The sequence below is a fragment of the Antechinus flavipes genome, chromosome 5, assembly GCF_016432865.1.
Source record: "Antechinus flavipes isolate AdamAnt ecotype Samford, QLD, Australia chromosome 5, AdamAnt_v2, whole genome shotgun sequence".
NCBI lineage: Eukaryota > Metazoa > Chordata > Mammalia > Dasyuromorphia > Dasyuridae > Antechinus > Antechinus flavipes.
The window spans coordinates 101624663-101640083 of NC_067402.1; the positions used below are offsets into that span (position 1 = coordinate 101624663).

Consider the following 15421-nt stretch of genomic DNA (forward strand, 5'->3'; position numbering starts at 1 on the left):
TAAACTAGATGATCACTAAGACAGCCTCAAGATCTGGTGTTTTATAATTTTACTACTCATGTGGTATGACCTTTTAAAAATATGTATAGTTCTCTTTGAGGTAATTTTAGAGTTTTTGTCTTTTGACTATGTTCTAGATGAGGGCATGCTGTTATGTGGAGAATAAAACATGACCAGCCCCATCTAGACACAATTGTGAAGCAAGCTTGATAACTGTACTCTCTCTGTACCTTAAGGATCATATCAAATACAGGTCTACTGCACTGTATTTCTTGTCAAAATCTGAACTCAGTATAAATGACTGATAACAGTTTAATGGACTGCCTTTCTCAGGGTGGTCCTAACCAGTGAGACTTAGGACACCCATAAATAGGAAAAATTATCCAAGTTTTGGAACCTTTCTCAAGTTCTTCAAAGCCTATTTCTGAGGTGAACTGCTCCATCTTCTAATAAGGTGGGTCTTGTTGCTAAATCTCCTTAGAATTCACACTTTTTTTCTGTTGCTGCTTCTGCTACTGTTTGCTGCTATGTGCCCTTATAGCAAGCAGAATTTTTTTTTCGGATGAGCACATCTCTGGGTTGTTCATCCCAGACAAAGCTGAACAAAAATAGCCAGCCTTCTCTAACCATCTGTGTACTTTGTCTAGAGTTAGGTATTCTAAGTGACTCCTTTGGGGATAAATGTGAAATATCCATGACATGCCACCAAAAAACCCAATTCTGAAACACAAGAACTCTCCTTTCTTCTTGTTCTTGGCTTCTTCTAAACTTTTCATTGTTTCTCTTTGTTCCTTGCTTTCCTTCCTAGATGCCTAACCCATTTTCCCTTATACATGGCTTTCAGAAGGCCATCAGATACTTTCTAGAGAACTAATTCCCTGTAGATTCCTTGAAATGAAAGGCGTTTTCCAAGAACTGTTGGGGGAAGATGGGGAGGGGAAAATATCATCATCAGGAATAGAAAGAAGCTATTTTCTTGCTTTCTGCTCTCAATATGTATTCAGTAGAGACAATACACAATCACATTTTAAAGCAAACACATAAGTATTCAGATTGAGTGCTTTCCTCTTCAAAACATATTTGGGAACCCATCTACTTATTCTAGTGGAAAGGAAATATGAAGGAAGTTAAGAGTCCTAGGATTAGATTCATATAGATCTGGGTTCAAAAGAATTTGAATTTCTGGTGTATTTGTTTAAAAATTATTCTCTAATTTATAATCATATTTCTCATATTACCTGAATGAGAAAGAATCATTCTATTGGGGGGAGCATGAGTCTGGTTTGACTATTTCAATCTATATCATAATCCCTTCTCAGTCTCATTACTAGCCTTTGATTGTCCAGTCCTTGGACCAATGGGAATTTCTATAGAAATGAAGTTTTATTTTGGCTTACATTCACTCAGCCATTTAAAAGCTGAGGCAATTCACAACCATTCTGTGGCCCCTCAGGCACAAACAGTGAAATTTTAGTATTGACACTGATTTCAACAATTCTCTTATCAATCCCAAACAATTCTAGGAGTCCTTTGGAATGCTTACAAATACATATAAAATTAGTTCCTTTAAAACTTTATATCTGTGCTTTATTTCTATTCATCTTGTCTTACCCAGCTTGATCACCTAATTCATTCATCTGAGGTGAATTTTTGCAGCTTCTTTTTTTAAAAATCACATATATATTTTCAAAGGATGAATGGAAATTTGCCACTGTTGGGGCAATAATCAAAAGAATATGTCATAGACTACTAAAAACCATTCCAAAGAAGGCATTCTAGAAAGCTATAAACAATGGCACTATCACTGAGGCTAGTTCATATAGCCTTCTAGGATTATCATTTTGAATGGGATAGCAATCATTTAAATTTTTAAATTTCTGGCTAATAAATTAAAAAATTATTTGTCATATTCTATAGTCATATCTCCCATATTAGCTAGATAAGAAAGAGGCATTCCATTTGGGGAGAGCATGGAAGGTATGGCTCAATTATTCCATACTGTCCCACAATCTCTTCTCAGTTTTATCACAATCTTTTGATGGGAAAGCCTTCTATAGAACCATAGAAATACTTGTCCCATGAACAACTGGGCATTTTTATAGAAATATAACTTTATCCTAACTTCTGAAACAAACCAAGAAGTATATCAGAATTGCACAATAGGATGACCTCTTTTCTCTGGAAAGACCTGAAAATTACTGGACAATTCATTTGTAAGAAGAAAATGTAAATCTAACTGTTCCTGACTGAAGCCTTTGATTCTATCATTCAAAATTCAATTTAAGGGTATCACATGAACCCAAAGTTTAAACACCATATTAAGATTGCTATGTATTGAGTTTTAAGTTTCAGGTCTCTGTACCATAATTCATATCTTTACTAAAATATGGGCATTAGCTTGTATATGAGAATGGTCTCTTCCCCAAATAGGTGACTCGCAAAGTCAAGACAAACAGTTTTTGGACAGCATCTCCTCCTACAATCTAGGGATGAGTATGCTCAAATGACAGAGTACAATTCATTGCAATTAAAAGACCTGATAAGAATTAGTCTTAATGTTCAATAATCCCCCATCAGGACCATCTGTAGGACTTCAGTAATTAATGGGGGCCCCACAAATAGTTCTGGGGACATATATAATGTGGTTAACTGGGGTGGCAGTCATATGGAGTTTCCAGCTAGGGATGGTTACCCCAAACAGGGGTAATGCCCATGAAGACCCCTGTGGTAATAATCTTGTCTTAGGATCTTTCTATGTTGACGTTCAATGAACTAAAACAGTAACACTTGTCAGGTGAATTGGGGAGTTGATAGTATTGGCCAGGAGAGAGGCAGATTTTATTTCTGGAAGATTTCTCTTTAAAAAGTCAGAAAGAGTGGTGTTGGGCGAGGGCAAAAAAAATGGAATTGCCTCATTGTTTCTAAGGGGATAAACTGGCTTCTTTGGCCTTCCTAAGGAAGAATCAATAAGTGATTAATGACTGATCCTACTGGGAAATACCATGCAAAGCTAGAATTAGGGATAGATTGAGGGAAGCAAACTGAGGAGAGAAACTTTTCCTACCAAAATGGGAAAGGAGGAAAGGTAAGGAAGAAATGAGGTCAAAATAGCTGTTTTTATCCCCTTTGATGGGAATGTGGTCAGAAAAATTCTAGGAAGAATAAGAATCAGAGTGAAAGTGGCCCTTCTATACCAGTGTCTCTTAGTATACAAACACATATGTACTTCACGTTCACTCAAAGCCACAAAACTGCAAAATTTATGGGGGTTCTATTTTAACTGGAGGGACTTTGGTAGGAACTGACCCTGAATCTCTTTAGGAGGGCAAGGTCCTAGATTGGGAATCTTAAAGGTGTCAAAATAATACATACTAATCTGACTGGATTTGAGGTTGTCCCTACAAATCCCAGAGGAATAAGGGACTGGCTTAATTGTGGACATTTCCCTATGAAGAATTGCAGTGTTTGGTTGAGCTGGTTGGAGCTTGATCATTTAATTCTCCATTTGTTCTGTTCCATGACAAAAGACTTCTCTTCTAATCCTGGCCAGCTGAAGGCGTACTGACAAGAGCAGGTTCAGGTAAGAAAGACACGGGATGAATCAGGGCAAATCCATCGCCATGTTTGAAACAACAAGCCAACACATGTATCTTGCTGACTGGAGGTCAGAGGTAGCCTTGTCTAGAATACAACAGCACAGGTGGAGAGAATCAGCCAGAAGAGTCTGATTCCCTGATCCCCAGGAGCCCATAATACATTTAAGAAGCATTCAAGTCTTGAAAAGTCTAAAATTTAGGGCTAAGGAAAAGTTTTTAAAAATCATTCCAGTTTTTCACCAGCCTCCAGAAAGCTTTTTTTTAATAAGGAAGGAAATCTGTTAATAATAGCATAGAATAAATAGGAAGGAAAAAAAAAACAATGGTGCTTCTAGAGGCTAGAACCCAAAGATTTGGTGACTTAAAAAAATGCAACGAATTACCTGTGCCAAGCTGCCACCATCTGTAAAATTTCCACTTACTCAAGTAGCTGGAGTTTGGCTTCAGAAACTCTTTAGGCACAGGCAAACCTCCTTCCCCAAAGGAAGGCTTCCAAGCATATTCGTGGATATGGCCATTTGCCCACCTACTCAGACCAACATTTCTTCCCCAAGAGGGGAATAAAGGCAAAATGGCTCTCAATCTGAGATACTTCTCTTCACTCCTCCTCATGCCCACAGAGGCATTTATGCCTTTCCCCCTAGGAGGAAATCATTTCAAAATTAAAAAAAAAAAGATAAGAGCATTTCCCTAGAGTTCTAAAAACTGCAGGTTTTCCTGATAGTTGTTTCTCTTTCCTGTAGAATAAATCCACCATTTAAAAAATAATTCTTATTCCGGTTATAGGCTAATAACAGTCATGGTTATACACAGACACCTCTCCCCATCCCCCCCATATTCATATAACTACAAAGACCCCCTTTATACATGCTGACATCTATCCCCAGTCACTTAACCTCTCTGGGCCTCAGTTTCCCCATCTGTAAAATGAAGAGGTTGGAGTAGATGATTTCTGGGGTCTCTTCCAGCTGTACCTCTGGTCATAATTTTGAGAAGCCCTGACATAGAAACACTCACACCTGCACCTGGATACATACATACACACTCCATATACATAGATGCACACATTCAGGTATACACTCCCACAGAACATTGCACGCCAGGATACCACGCAGTTAACCTCATACACACAAAAGCTCCCAAAAAATTAGCATGTTTTGAGAGAGGAGTGAGTATATGTGACTAGGGGAGAGGGTGAGGGTGGATTGGATCAGAAAGCCCACAGCAGAGGAGGAAGGTAAATAAGGGAAGATAAATGGATATAGGAGAGACTTAGTGGCTGGCAAGTGATCCACAGGATTTAGCAAAACATTACATTTATAAATATTTGCTATTTACCTCATCCTTGCTATGTAGCAACCCCATCTCAGGGGTCATCCTCTTGTCCAAAAGCACAGCACAGCATAGTACTCTACTACACGTGGCAGGCTCTGGTTTGTGCTCCTTTCTTACTCTCTTTGGCAGACTGCTAATTTTATAGCTTCGTGCCTGCCTGATTCCTGGCTCCTCCAGCTATCTCAGTGTCAATTTGTTCAAATCAATTCCAAGATACTGTGCTGGATTTATCCTTCTTCCACTTGGGGGTCAGCAGCCAAGACAACTACTCTGGGACTCACAACCTTGAAGATTGGAAAGAAAAGGAAGGAGAGGAAAGGATGGAAAGAGCAACAAGTTTCAGTTTGATTTACAGCAATATCATACAAAATTAAGCCCATGGAAAGCAGATTTTTTTTCTCTGCATCTTTTCAGAGAGTGAACTGATATAGGAGGAGATACCCAATGAAATAGGAGTTACCACTGATGGGGAGTAGAAAGGTCTTATTTAGCATATATCAACCAAAAGCACCATTCTTTCTCTCTCCCAAATTTTGTTCCCTTTTCTCCTGTAATGGCTTTTTGCCCAGCTGTGTCTTGAACTTCCACAATTAAGAGGACTACTCCCACATAGTCTCCAGATTAAAATGCAAAACCATAATGGTTCTCTTAATTCTGCCATCTAGAATTTTGAGCTGTCTTAAAAATAATAAACTGAAATAAATGGATAACACCTTAGTAATACACACATGCGCTCTCTCTCTCTCTCTCTCTCTCTCACATACACATACACTCAAACAGACACACTGCAATAATCCACAGTTGCAGAATTGGCACCCATACAAACTCATCTCTCTCTAGGCCTTTGTGCCTGGGCCAAGATATCAGCACAATTTATAGACAACAGTCATACTGCAATATTTCAGTTTGAAAAGGAAAAAAAAACCATCGGAAAAGTTATACACACACATGTATCACAGCATTTCTCAAAGGCCCCTGTCTGCCCAGAAGATGGGAGTGGGAGCAGGGCAGCCTCTGTTTAACCTGGATGTAAGGCAGCTGGAAGATAAGACTGGGTTGTCCGAGCATCCACAGAAGTGTCCTGGTATTGATGCAAATATCATCTCTCAGGGTTCTTGGTCTCTTCCCCCTTCCCCTCCCCTCTTTTGTTCATCCAAAAGTTTGGCAAACAAAGAGAAAACTTCCATCTCAGTTTGTTTTCTCTTCCAATTCTTGTGTGCAGCTGGCGGGGTGGGTGGGGAATAAGATCAGGAGCGTTGGGAGAAGAGATGGTTTTAAGAATGGCCTCCAAGAGTTGGTTACATTCTACAGGTGAACTAAGGGTTTTGTTTCTTCGCATTACTATTGGTGGGTGGTGGGTTCTTCTTGGTGGTCCAATTGATGGCATGGATTCCCTACTTCCTGTGCTGCTTCCAACATTTGCCACTGTCCTTTCCCAGCTCACCAACCCATCCTCACTAGGAGCAGCAAGTGTGACTCAACTGCAAGTGAGCATCTTCACTCAACCTTCAAAAAATCATGAAGCCATAAGTTAAGAATTGATGGAAGAGCCATATGACAACAGAGTTTTCCCCATCTTAGTGAGAAAGGATGAAGCAACACAAAGTTCTGTGAAGGTATGGGTGCCTGAGCCAACTCAATGCTCTCCTGGCATTGGCACCATTCTGCTTTAGTTTCTGTTTTATATATGTATATTTTATATATATATATATATTTTATATATATATATGGGGGTTGTTTTTTTTTTTTTTTTTAGCACACTGTCCCGTTTTCGGGTCTGGTTTTGGGGCAGTTGGTCCTGGGGACAGGTTGGACAGAAGGGGCCAACGTGCAGAAGAAGCCCGAGATAAGCGTGAGTCCCAGGCCCCCCCACGCACAGAACATGGACCATCCATAGCCATGGCTAATGTCATCAGGTAGTCCGTACAGGTAGCGTGGGTAGCGTGATAGCTCGAAGTTGATCCCGGCCACACAGGTGCACAGTGAAATGATGCAGAAGGTTCCTGGAGGAAAAAGGGGTGGGATCAGGGACAAGGAAAGGAGAAGGGAAGGAATAGGAAAAAGAAAGGGAGGGAGAAAGAAAGAAAAGTGAATATTACCGAGGGTTTTTTGTTTATTTGTTTGTTTTTATTGTTGGTTTTTGTTTTTGTTTTCTGTAATAGTCTCAGGTAGGAAAAGATACCATGAAATGTGTGTCAACAAGAGCCCAATTGGGATTTTTCCAGAGGATGAGGACAGGGAGGAGATTGTGGAACACCACTCCCACTCCTTTCCACTCTCCCCTGAGGCAGAGACAGACTCAGAAACTATAACTTGGAAAAAACACACACAAAAATAACAGTTCATCAGCGTGTGAGGTAAGATGGAGTGAGACAAAGCAATAATAGACTTTTTCCTCTTTTGGAAGGTTAGGAGTTTCCTTATTTCACTGCTTTTAGAGGAGATGAAACAACTCAGTAAATCCCTCTGCTTTGTGTTCCCCATTTGGGAAACCATTCCTATAACTTCTTTTTCTCGTGGCTGTATGCATCAAGTCCTACATAATACTGTGTTTATCTCAATACCAATCTACAAAAAACTGTCTCTAATTCAAGAGTTCTTCTCTAAATGGTGATAAGATATCAACTTATATCATTATAAATTTTTTTGGTGAGGTTCTTTTAATTTATTAACATATAGGGATATTTTACAGAGGCTGAGACCAGCTGCCAGAATTGGGCCATTAGAATCAGAAACATTTCTTGCAGTTTTTACAAGTTAACATTAATTACTTCAAACAGGGACAATGGCTGGGAAAATATTTCATGTGACTTAAGTGATTACGAGCATATGCTTACCTACTTGTTCACATTCTTCCATCTCTCTAATATGACAAACTGCTATACTCTTTGATAACATGGTGAGTATGATTTTGTCAACTAATAATAGATCTTCCATGGGGCATTCATATCTTGCTGTGAAAAACTCAAGATACAGACATCTCTGATTTCAGGGAACAATGGAAGCCCTTGACACTAGGGGTGGATGGCCAGAAGAAGGATGAGAATTAGGATAATTAGGAAATAGGATAAATGAGGGAAAGAGATATATTATATTTTCCATATATGATGGAACTTGACATTTCTCTACAATTCAATTTTTCTAGACTCAGTACAATTTGTTTCATATTTATCAAATATGTGAGCTTCTTCAGAACCACAATCTGTATTAATTGCAAACATAAATACAGAGGATAGAGAATCCTGAAAGACAACTAAGAAAGGGAAAGATTTTAGTTCTAAATGTATAACCCAAAGAAAGAGAAATTGTAGAGAGACTTGACAGAAAATGGTTGATGATTTTCAAAGCAAATGTATTTTCATATTTTTTGAATTTAAAAAAGTTACCTGTTATAATAGCACAAGGTGGACCTACTGTCTTGTGTTATTCATGAGTTATTTCATTAGCATTTGTTTTGTCTCCCCAATGAAACTAAGCTTTTGAATTTGGGGAACACTCCTTATATACTTCTATATCCTGCCCAGAACCCAGCATAGTGTTGTGCACAGCCAGCACACCAACAACAAACACGGATTTAGTCCATTCTTTTTCTTTATTCCCTGGGTGTCTATCAAATACCTCAGAAGTCAGCACAAGCAACATCTCAGGTAAAGTTTCCTGTTAGAGAATCATGGAAGGACATGGGTACCAGGATCTCCCTACCAAAATGCACACACCATATACATCTGAGTTCTGGAGAGTTTAAATGCCTATTCTCAGGCAAAATAAGATTGTAGGCCTTAATGACTTGAAATTTCTTTTTGGAAGATGCAGGTTAACTTTTAACCTATTTCTCTCTTTTTTTCCTCCCTTAATCCTATTCTCTTTCCTCTCCTTTCTTTCTCAGTTGAAAGCTTATGACATTCAAAGAACCGTGCTAAACTTTCTGGAAGACATTAATAAAAATATGACATGACCCCTGAATCCTTGAGGCTAATAAGTAAATCAGGTGATGTATGCACACTATTTGAAAACCTTAAATCACTATGTAATTATCACCTTTTTTATTAATATTACTATTACTCTAATTCTAATAAAGCTTGACTTACCCAAATGCAAGCGTCTCCTTTTGCTTGTTTTCTTGCATTTATTTTGAATATACTTATAAAGTACATGCTGTCTCCTCAAGAAAATATAGGTTCCCTTAGAGTACGATTTATTTCATTTTTGTCTTGAAATTCCAGGGTCTGTCTCAGTATCTAAAAGAGGCTTGTTGATTGATTGAAGTGAGCAGTGTACTTCAAAGAGACTTTGATTTGAAAGAAAAGGACCATGGTTGAATCATGGCTTACTTACTTATAGTGTGACCGTAGAAAACCTATGACTTCTCTCATTCTCAGTTTTTTCATATGTAAAATGAAGAGGTTCAAGACATGATTTCTAAAGCCCTTTGAGATGATTAACATAAAACATGATGTAAAACTAGCTATTAATTTATCTGCCTTTTCTATTTTCATGTTTTCACCAAAACCTGAATACACCCAAAAGAGAACTCAGTTTTTCTCCCTTATTAATTCTATTCCCAGTATGAATTTCTCAACTACTGTCAAAGAGTAGTATCAACCTCCTGGTCACTCAAATTGAAAACTTTGGTTTTGTCCTTCTTTACTCTCATTCCCTGCCATCCAGTTGTTGGATCTTGTCCTTGAGACCTCCACAAGGACTATTCCAATGGCCATCTCACTGGTCTTTCTCCATGTCCATCTATCCTCTAAACAGCTGCCAAAAGTGATTTGTCTATGGCACCTGTTCCCCCACTCAGCAAACTTCAGTGGTTTCTTGTTATTTGTAGGATCAAATATAAACTCCTTGGGCTTTAAAAACTCCCACAACCTGCTCCCTTCCTTCCTTTTGAGTCTTCTTATACATTATGCCCTTTCACAAACTCTGTGGTCCAGCTATATTGGCCAACTTGCTGATCCTCACACATGACACTTCGTCCCTTGTCTCTGTGCCTTTATATTGAGTGATCCCCATGCCTGGAATGCTCTCTTTCCTCATCTCCACCTCTTGGATTTCTTGCCTTCCTTTAAGACCCAACCCAAATGCCAACTTCTGCAAGAAACCTTTCCTGGTTACTCACCTGTTCCAACTGCTAGTGCTATTCTCTCTAAGGTTACCTTCCAGCTCCTTGAATCTATTGTGGACCTAGTTACATACATGTTGTCACCCCATGAAAATGTAAGATCCTAGAGGCAGGTACTGTCTTTACCTTTTCTTGGTAGCCTCCTCTATTTAGCACAGTGTTTGATACGTTGCTGACTCTTAATAATGCTGGTTGATTTCTTCTCAACATGTTCATAACCCAAGGCAATATAATTTCACCATTGTAGACATCATCTTTACTTACAAAACCAAGGAACAGCATTCATTTAAGGATGATATCTTGCTTTAAAAAATAAAGTCCTGATAATTATGGCACTGATGGGTAAAGAAGATGGAGAGATTAATTTCTAATTTTGCTGGCGTTATCCCAAGTGAGATGTTTATAATATTCATTCACAGGAAAAGTTAAACAATTTGTGTGAGCCTATTTGGTCAACCAAAGGGAGCTAATGAAAGATGCTTCCTTTTATGTCTTCTGGGAAAAGAGGGGCCCAAGATGAAATAAAGTGAAAAAAGAGAGAGTGATAGGGAAAGAAATGTGCAATGGATTAGGACAGAAAATGGGGAGGGAAAAGTAGATAAGAGATGCTGGGCGATGCTTTTGCAAATCACATATTCTTATTTCCCTATTGATCAAGAATGTTTGGATCCATATGTGGATATAGTTATATGGTAGATAAAGATTAAATAATATTTGTTTTGTATCCACACCATCTTTCTTGTAATGAATGTTATGTTAAGGTAAATCTAAATTCAGATAGATGACAGAAACTAAAGTCTAAGGCCTGCTGGGAATAAGGTGCTTTGTTTTTAGAAACTTCAAATATTCTAACAACATTAAACAAAGGATTACATAAGAGGAAAACAAAGATAATGTGTATTAAACCATTTCCCTATCTTCGGAATGAGTTCTAAGTATAGTGAATACATATGCTATGGAAACATGGATTTGAAAAATGCCTCAGATTCTTTCTAGATTTATTTTCATGAGCAAGTCATTTAATTTTGGGAATAGCACTATAAAAGTTTGGATAGGGCTTACTAAACTTTGTGAATTTGAATATTGTCAGAAAAAACAAAAACAAAAAACAGGAAGTGGTCAAATCAGCAATACTCAGGTTCTAGAGATGTGGGTCTAAAGCCATGACACTAATCAAGTACACAGGGGTCCTTGTGGTGATTCATTTTTGGGCTTCCCATTTTGGAAAGGAGAATCAAGTAGCTAATGTCCCCTTGGGAAACTTTTAGATCTGATTCATGGGCCAATTTAGCCTGGGACGATCAATAATGAAGTTAGAAGCAGTCACCACAGACTGATAATAATATGAACTATTGGTGTTTATGGGAACAATATGAGTGAACAAAAGAATGAATGGATAAATGTTAACATTTTTAAGTGCTTACTGTGTATTAGGAATTGTTCTAAGCACTAGTTATAAGAACACAAGAAATGAGATCCCTCAAAGTCCTCTTCCTAGCTATTTCCTCTTAGCCACTCTAAAAGATCCCCTAGTTTATAAACTTCACCTGTGAGGGGTAAGGTAGAGACAATAAAAAACGAAATAATTGTTAAATATTTCTTTGATTTTCATATATACTGCCAATTTCCCCCCAAAAATGCACTGACAAGAAGAGATTCTCAAGCTAATATCTTTTCCTCTTGCTGACCTTTTACTTTTGGTTCTCTCTGTCCCCACTCATATTCCCTTCTCTACCACTTCTCTATCATCAATTAGATTCATTTGATGTTATGTGGAAGGTAATCATCATAATAGCTAATAGCAGTTATATTTTAACAGCTTTAAGATTTGCAAAGCATGTTACATAAGTTATCTCATTTTTTTCTCACCAACCCTATAAGGTAGGTGCTATTATTACACCCATTTTATAGGTCAGGAAAATGAGGCTGAGAAGTCCAAAGTCAAGCAGCCAATGAGTGTCTGAGGCAGGAAACAAACATAGATGTTCCTGATTCCAAGACTAACACCCCATTCATTGTATTACTTAACTGACAGAAAGGTATGAGCTACTGTGTACTAGGTTCCTATATAAAGTGAGGAGGGAGAGTGACTGTGATTTCCTGCTCTCCTGCATCCTCCAATGTCCTCAGGCCAACTGAGGTCAGGAGGAAAGGAAGAAAAGGATGGTTGGACCCTCTTTCCAGCTCCTAAGCAAGTAACTTCTCAGTCCCTTCTGTCTCATAATCAGTCTTACACTTTAAGATTTAAAGAATGTGTTGTCTATATACATTATCTCATTTGATCTTCCCAGCAAACCTATGAGGTAGGTGCTTTGATATTTTGAGTTTATTAATTCTATTCAGTGGAGTAGCTTTTACCCTATTTGGATCTTGGCCATTTGGTGGACCTGGGGCCCACCCAAAAGGCTGGGGGCTTTCCTCTAGATTTTGGGTCACTGTATGAATATCAGTGGAGATGGAGCATATGTGGGGGTCATCAGATCTCCTTCATTTCTGTCACTCATTCTGACTAACCCATCTTTTTATTTTTTTCTCTAAATCATACATCTCTCCGATGGTCTTTTATTTGACTTCTATATAATTACGGTTGGCCTACTGAAACTCATTCATGTCTGTTGTGTGCCTTTCCATTGTCTTTTGGGGGATCCACAACTTCATGTCTTTAGAGACTGTGGTATTCCATGACTTGCAGCCATTCCAATATCTCTGAAGGAATATTTAAGCTAAAAAGAAGTCTTTGTTTCAGGAAGAAGCTTGAGATCACAAAAAATACTGCACAACTTTCCAAAGAAAATCCATTCCTCTCTTGACTTTCTATTCAGTTCTGTACCTAGATCATTGTCCATTTGTACATGATATACATGATGATGATGAACTACATGTCTATTTATATGTATGTTGTAAGTTGGATATTTGGCTTTTTCTGGATAGAGGCTGAATTCTTTTGAGTGATTGTAACAGATAGGTGGGCAAATGCTACAGATTTACAGATGAGAAAATTGAGACTGAGAGTTTTAAGTAACTTGGTCTGTTAATCCAAATCTTAATGATTCCTAATCTATTTTTTAAATTATACCCAGTGGTAACCTGATAAATGTTGAACAATTGCAGTTCTGAAAATGCATGACACATTTTAAAGTTTAACCTGAATCATTAACATTTTCTCCACCATTTTCTTAATTCTAGACTATAAACCAAACTCTGACTTGTAGCATTTAAGGCATAAATGGTCACATTGAAAATTTAACAATCAGTTCTCAAGTCAGTACAAGCACACCATAATACCTTAATAATCATTACTCCCATTACCACTGTATGGTTCTTAAGCTACCATAGAGTTAATAACACGATGCCCTTGCATTTGTTTTTCTCTTTACACACAGCTTTGAATTTCTCTGTAATTTGCTCTCATATTCATTAATTAAAATTTTTCTATTGTCTTTAATTTTTCTATTGAATTCCTGTGGTTTTTATTTTTAATTAAAATATTTTTTTTAAATGAAACATTCCCTACAAATTAATTCTCTCTAAAAGGCTATGACAATAGGAATGATACCCTCTAGTGTTAAACATGTTCTTTGTGGGTTTTTCATTCAGTATTCAGAATGCACATCACAAAGGAAGCACAAAGGGTGGCAGAGAAGAAAGAACACAAGTTGCAACTCAAATAAACTTTAAGAGAGCTGGGTTCAAGTCTCTGCTCTGTCACATATTAACTGGGAGAGAAATAATCTTCATCTTGTTTGTATAACAAATTGAACTCCTGCCAAAATTCTATCCACCAACCACATATCCCAGCTCAGTGCTTGGGCATTTGGGGGATATGAAGCCCTTGGCTGTTTCTGTTCAGGCAGGTATAATGTAGCACTCAAGGCAAGGAGAAAAATCTGGTAGTATGAGGAGTGGAGAGGTTGCCATCTGTAATGGCGATGTCATTTCATTCTCACAAATGAGATCACAGATATATTGAAATATTGACATAAGCACTTATGTTGGTAATCCATCAACCTGTTTTTGAGGGCTAACTCTTGCTGTTCCTTTTTGCAACATTATTAGGTGTGTTAAAACTACTCAGTGTTGAGGTTGAAATTCCCTGGGGAAAAGCAGATTTGGGTTTGGGAAGATTCAGTATTCCTTAGACTGTTGGCAATCATGAATTGTTCTCCTAGACTATTTAAGGAATATTCCTTGGTTTGATATAGTGGCAATATTGGATCTCTGGATATGTTGAATATGGATCACTTATTGCGTCTTTAGGAGAGGAAAAAATGAGGTATCAAAGACTGGAGTAGAAAGTCTGGGAGTGAATGCAGGGGAAGAAGGGAATTTGAATGCATGCTTCAGCTCTGTATTCTTGTAGCTGAGAGAGACAGAGTCCTAGATTTCTGGGCTGATTTTCACAGAGAAATAGCAGCATCTTGCAACTTGGGATGTTTAAACCTTGGCAGATGTGGGTATCTGATGTCTAGGTCTATAATACCATAGGTAAGGCGGTACACCTGTCCTCATAATTATTGTCATATTAGCATGCACAGACAGGGTGAGATGAAAAAAAAATTGTGTTTTCCATTCCAAATAAGTTCGTTGACTCACTATCTGCCAGGAAAGCAGCAGAAGAAATAATAGCTACGAATCCTGAATGGAAGCAGCCATAGTAGCCTTGAGCAACAAGTCCAAGTTTAGTCAATATCAACATTAGTAATAATAATTCATATTATTTTTGCATTTTATAGTTTATATCAGTCCAATGAGGTAGGTAGAGCAAGGTATTTTTTTTAATAATAAAATATAATTGTTTTAGGGTGCCAGAAACCATACCCATATAAGATGGCACACTTAATTGATAAATGCCTACATCACTGACCTGCCTTTCCCAGTCTCTCTTCCTCTCTTCAAGCTTCAATATTCCCTAAGATATCACAATGTTGAAATTAGACCGATTAATAACCCGACAGTGGTCTCTAAGTGTTCAAGTGAAAGGAAGAATCAATAGATGTGGCAAACTTCATTGTTGTCTCATTTTTTAAAATTACCACAACATTCCCAACCTTCAGCAATCACTGCCCTGATCAGTCAGCAGTCATCAACATTGAGACAAGACTCTCCACAGCAAAAAGATTATCTCTTGCTAAAGATTCAGCTAATGATTAGCAGGTAATTTTTTTCTCAATAAAGTAATTTTTAAAGTATGTACATTTTTAATATATAATTCCATTGCACACTTAATAGACTAGAGTATAATGTATTCACTGGGAAACAAAAAAAATTCATATTACTTGTTTTATTGTAATATTTGCTTTATTGAAATGTATCTGAAACTGAATCTACAACATTGTCAAGACACACCTCTCTATTATGTGTAATT

General features: G+C 37.7%; 1 protein-coding gene across 1 annotated transcript in view; it reads right to left on the reverse strand.

The window, feature by feature from the left end:
* Window positions 1–6665: 6665 nt before the first annotated feature.
* Window positions 6666–15421, reverse strand: part of TMEM178B (transmembrane protein 178B) — a 421857-nt gene continuing 413101 nt past the window's right edge. The window contains exon 4 of the mRNA XM_051962656.1: window positions 6666–6934. Coding sequence (XP_051818616.1) covers window positions 6684–6934 — 251 coding nt within the window. The 3' untranslated portion in view covers window positions 6666–6683. The remainder of the gene's footprint in view (window positions 6935–15421) is intronic.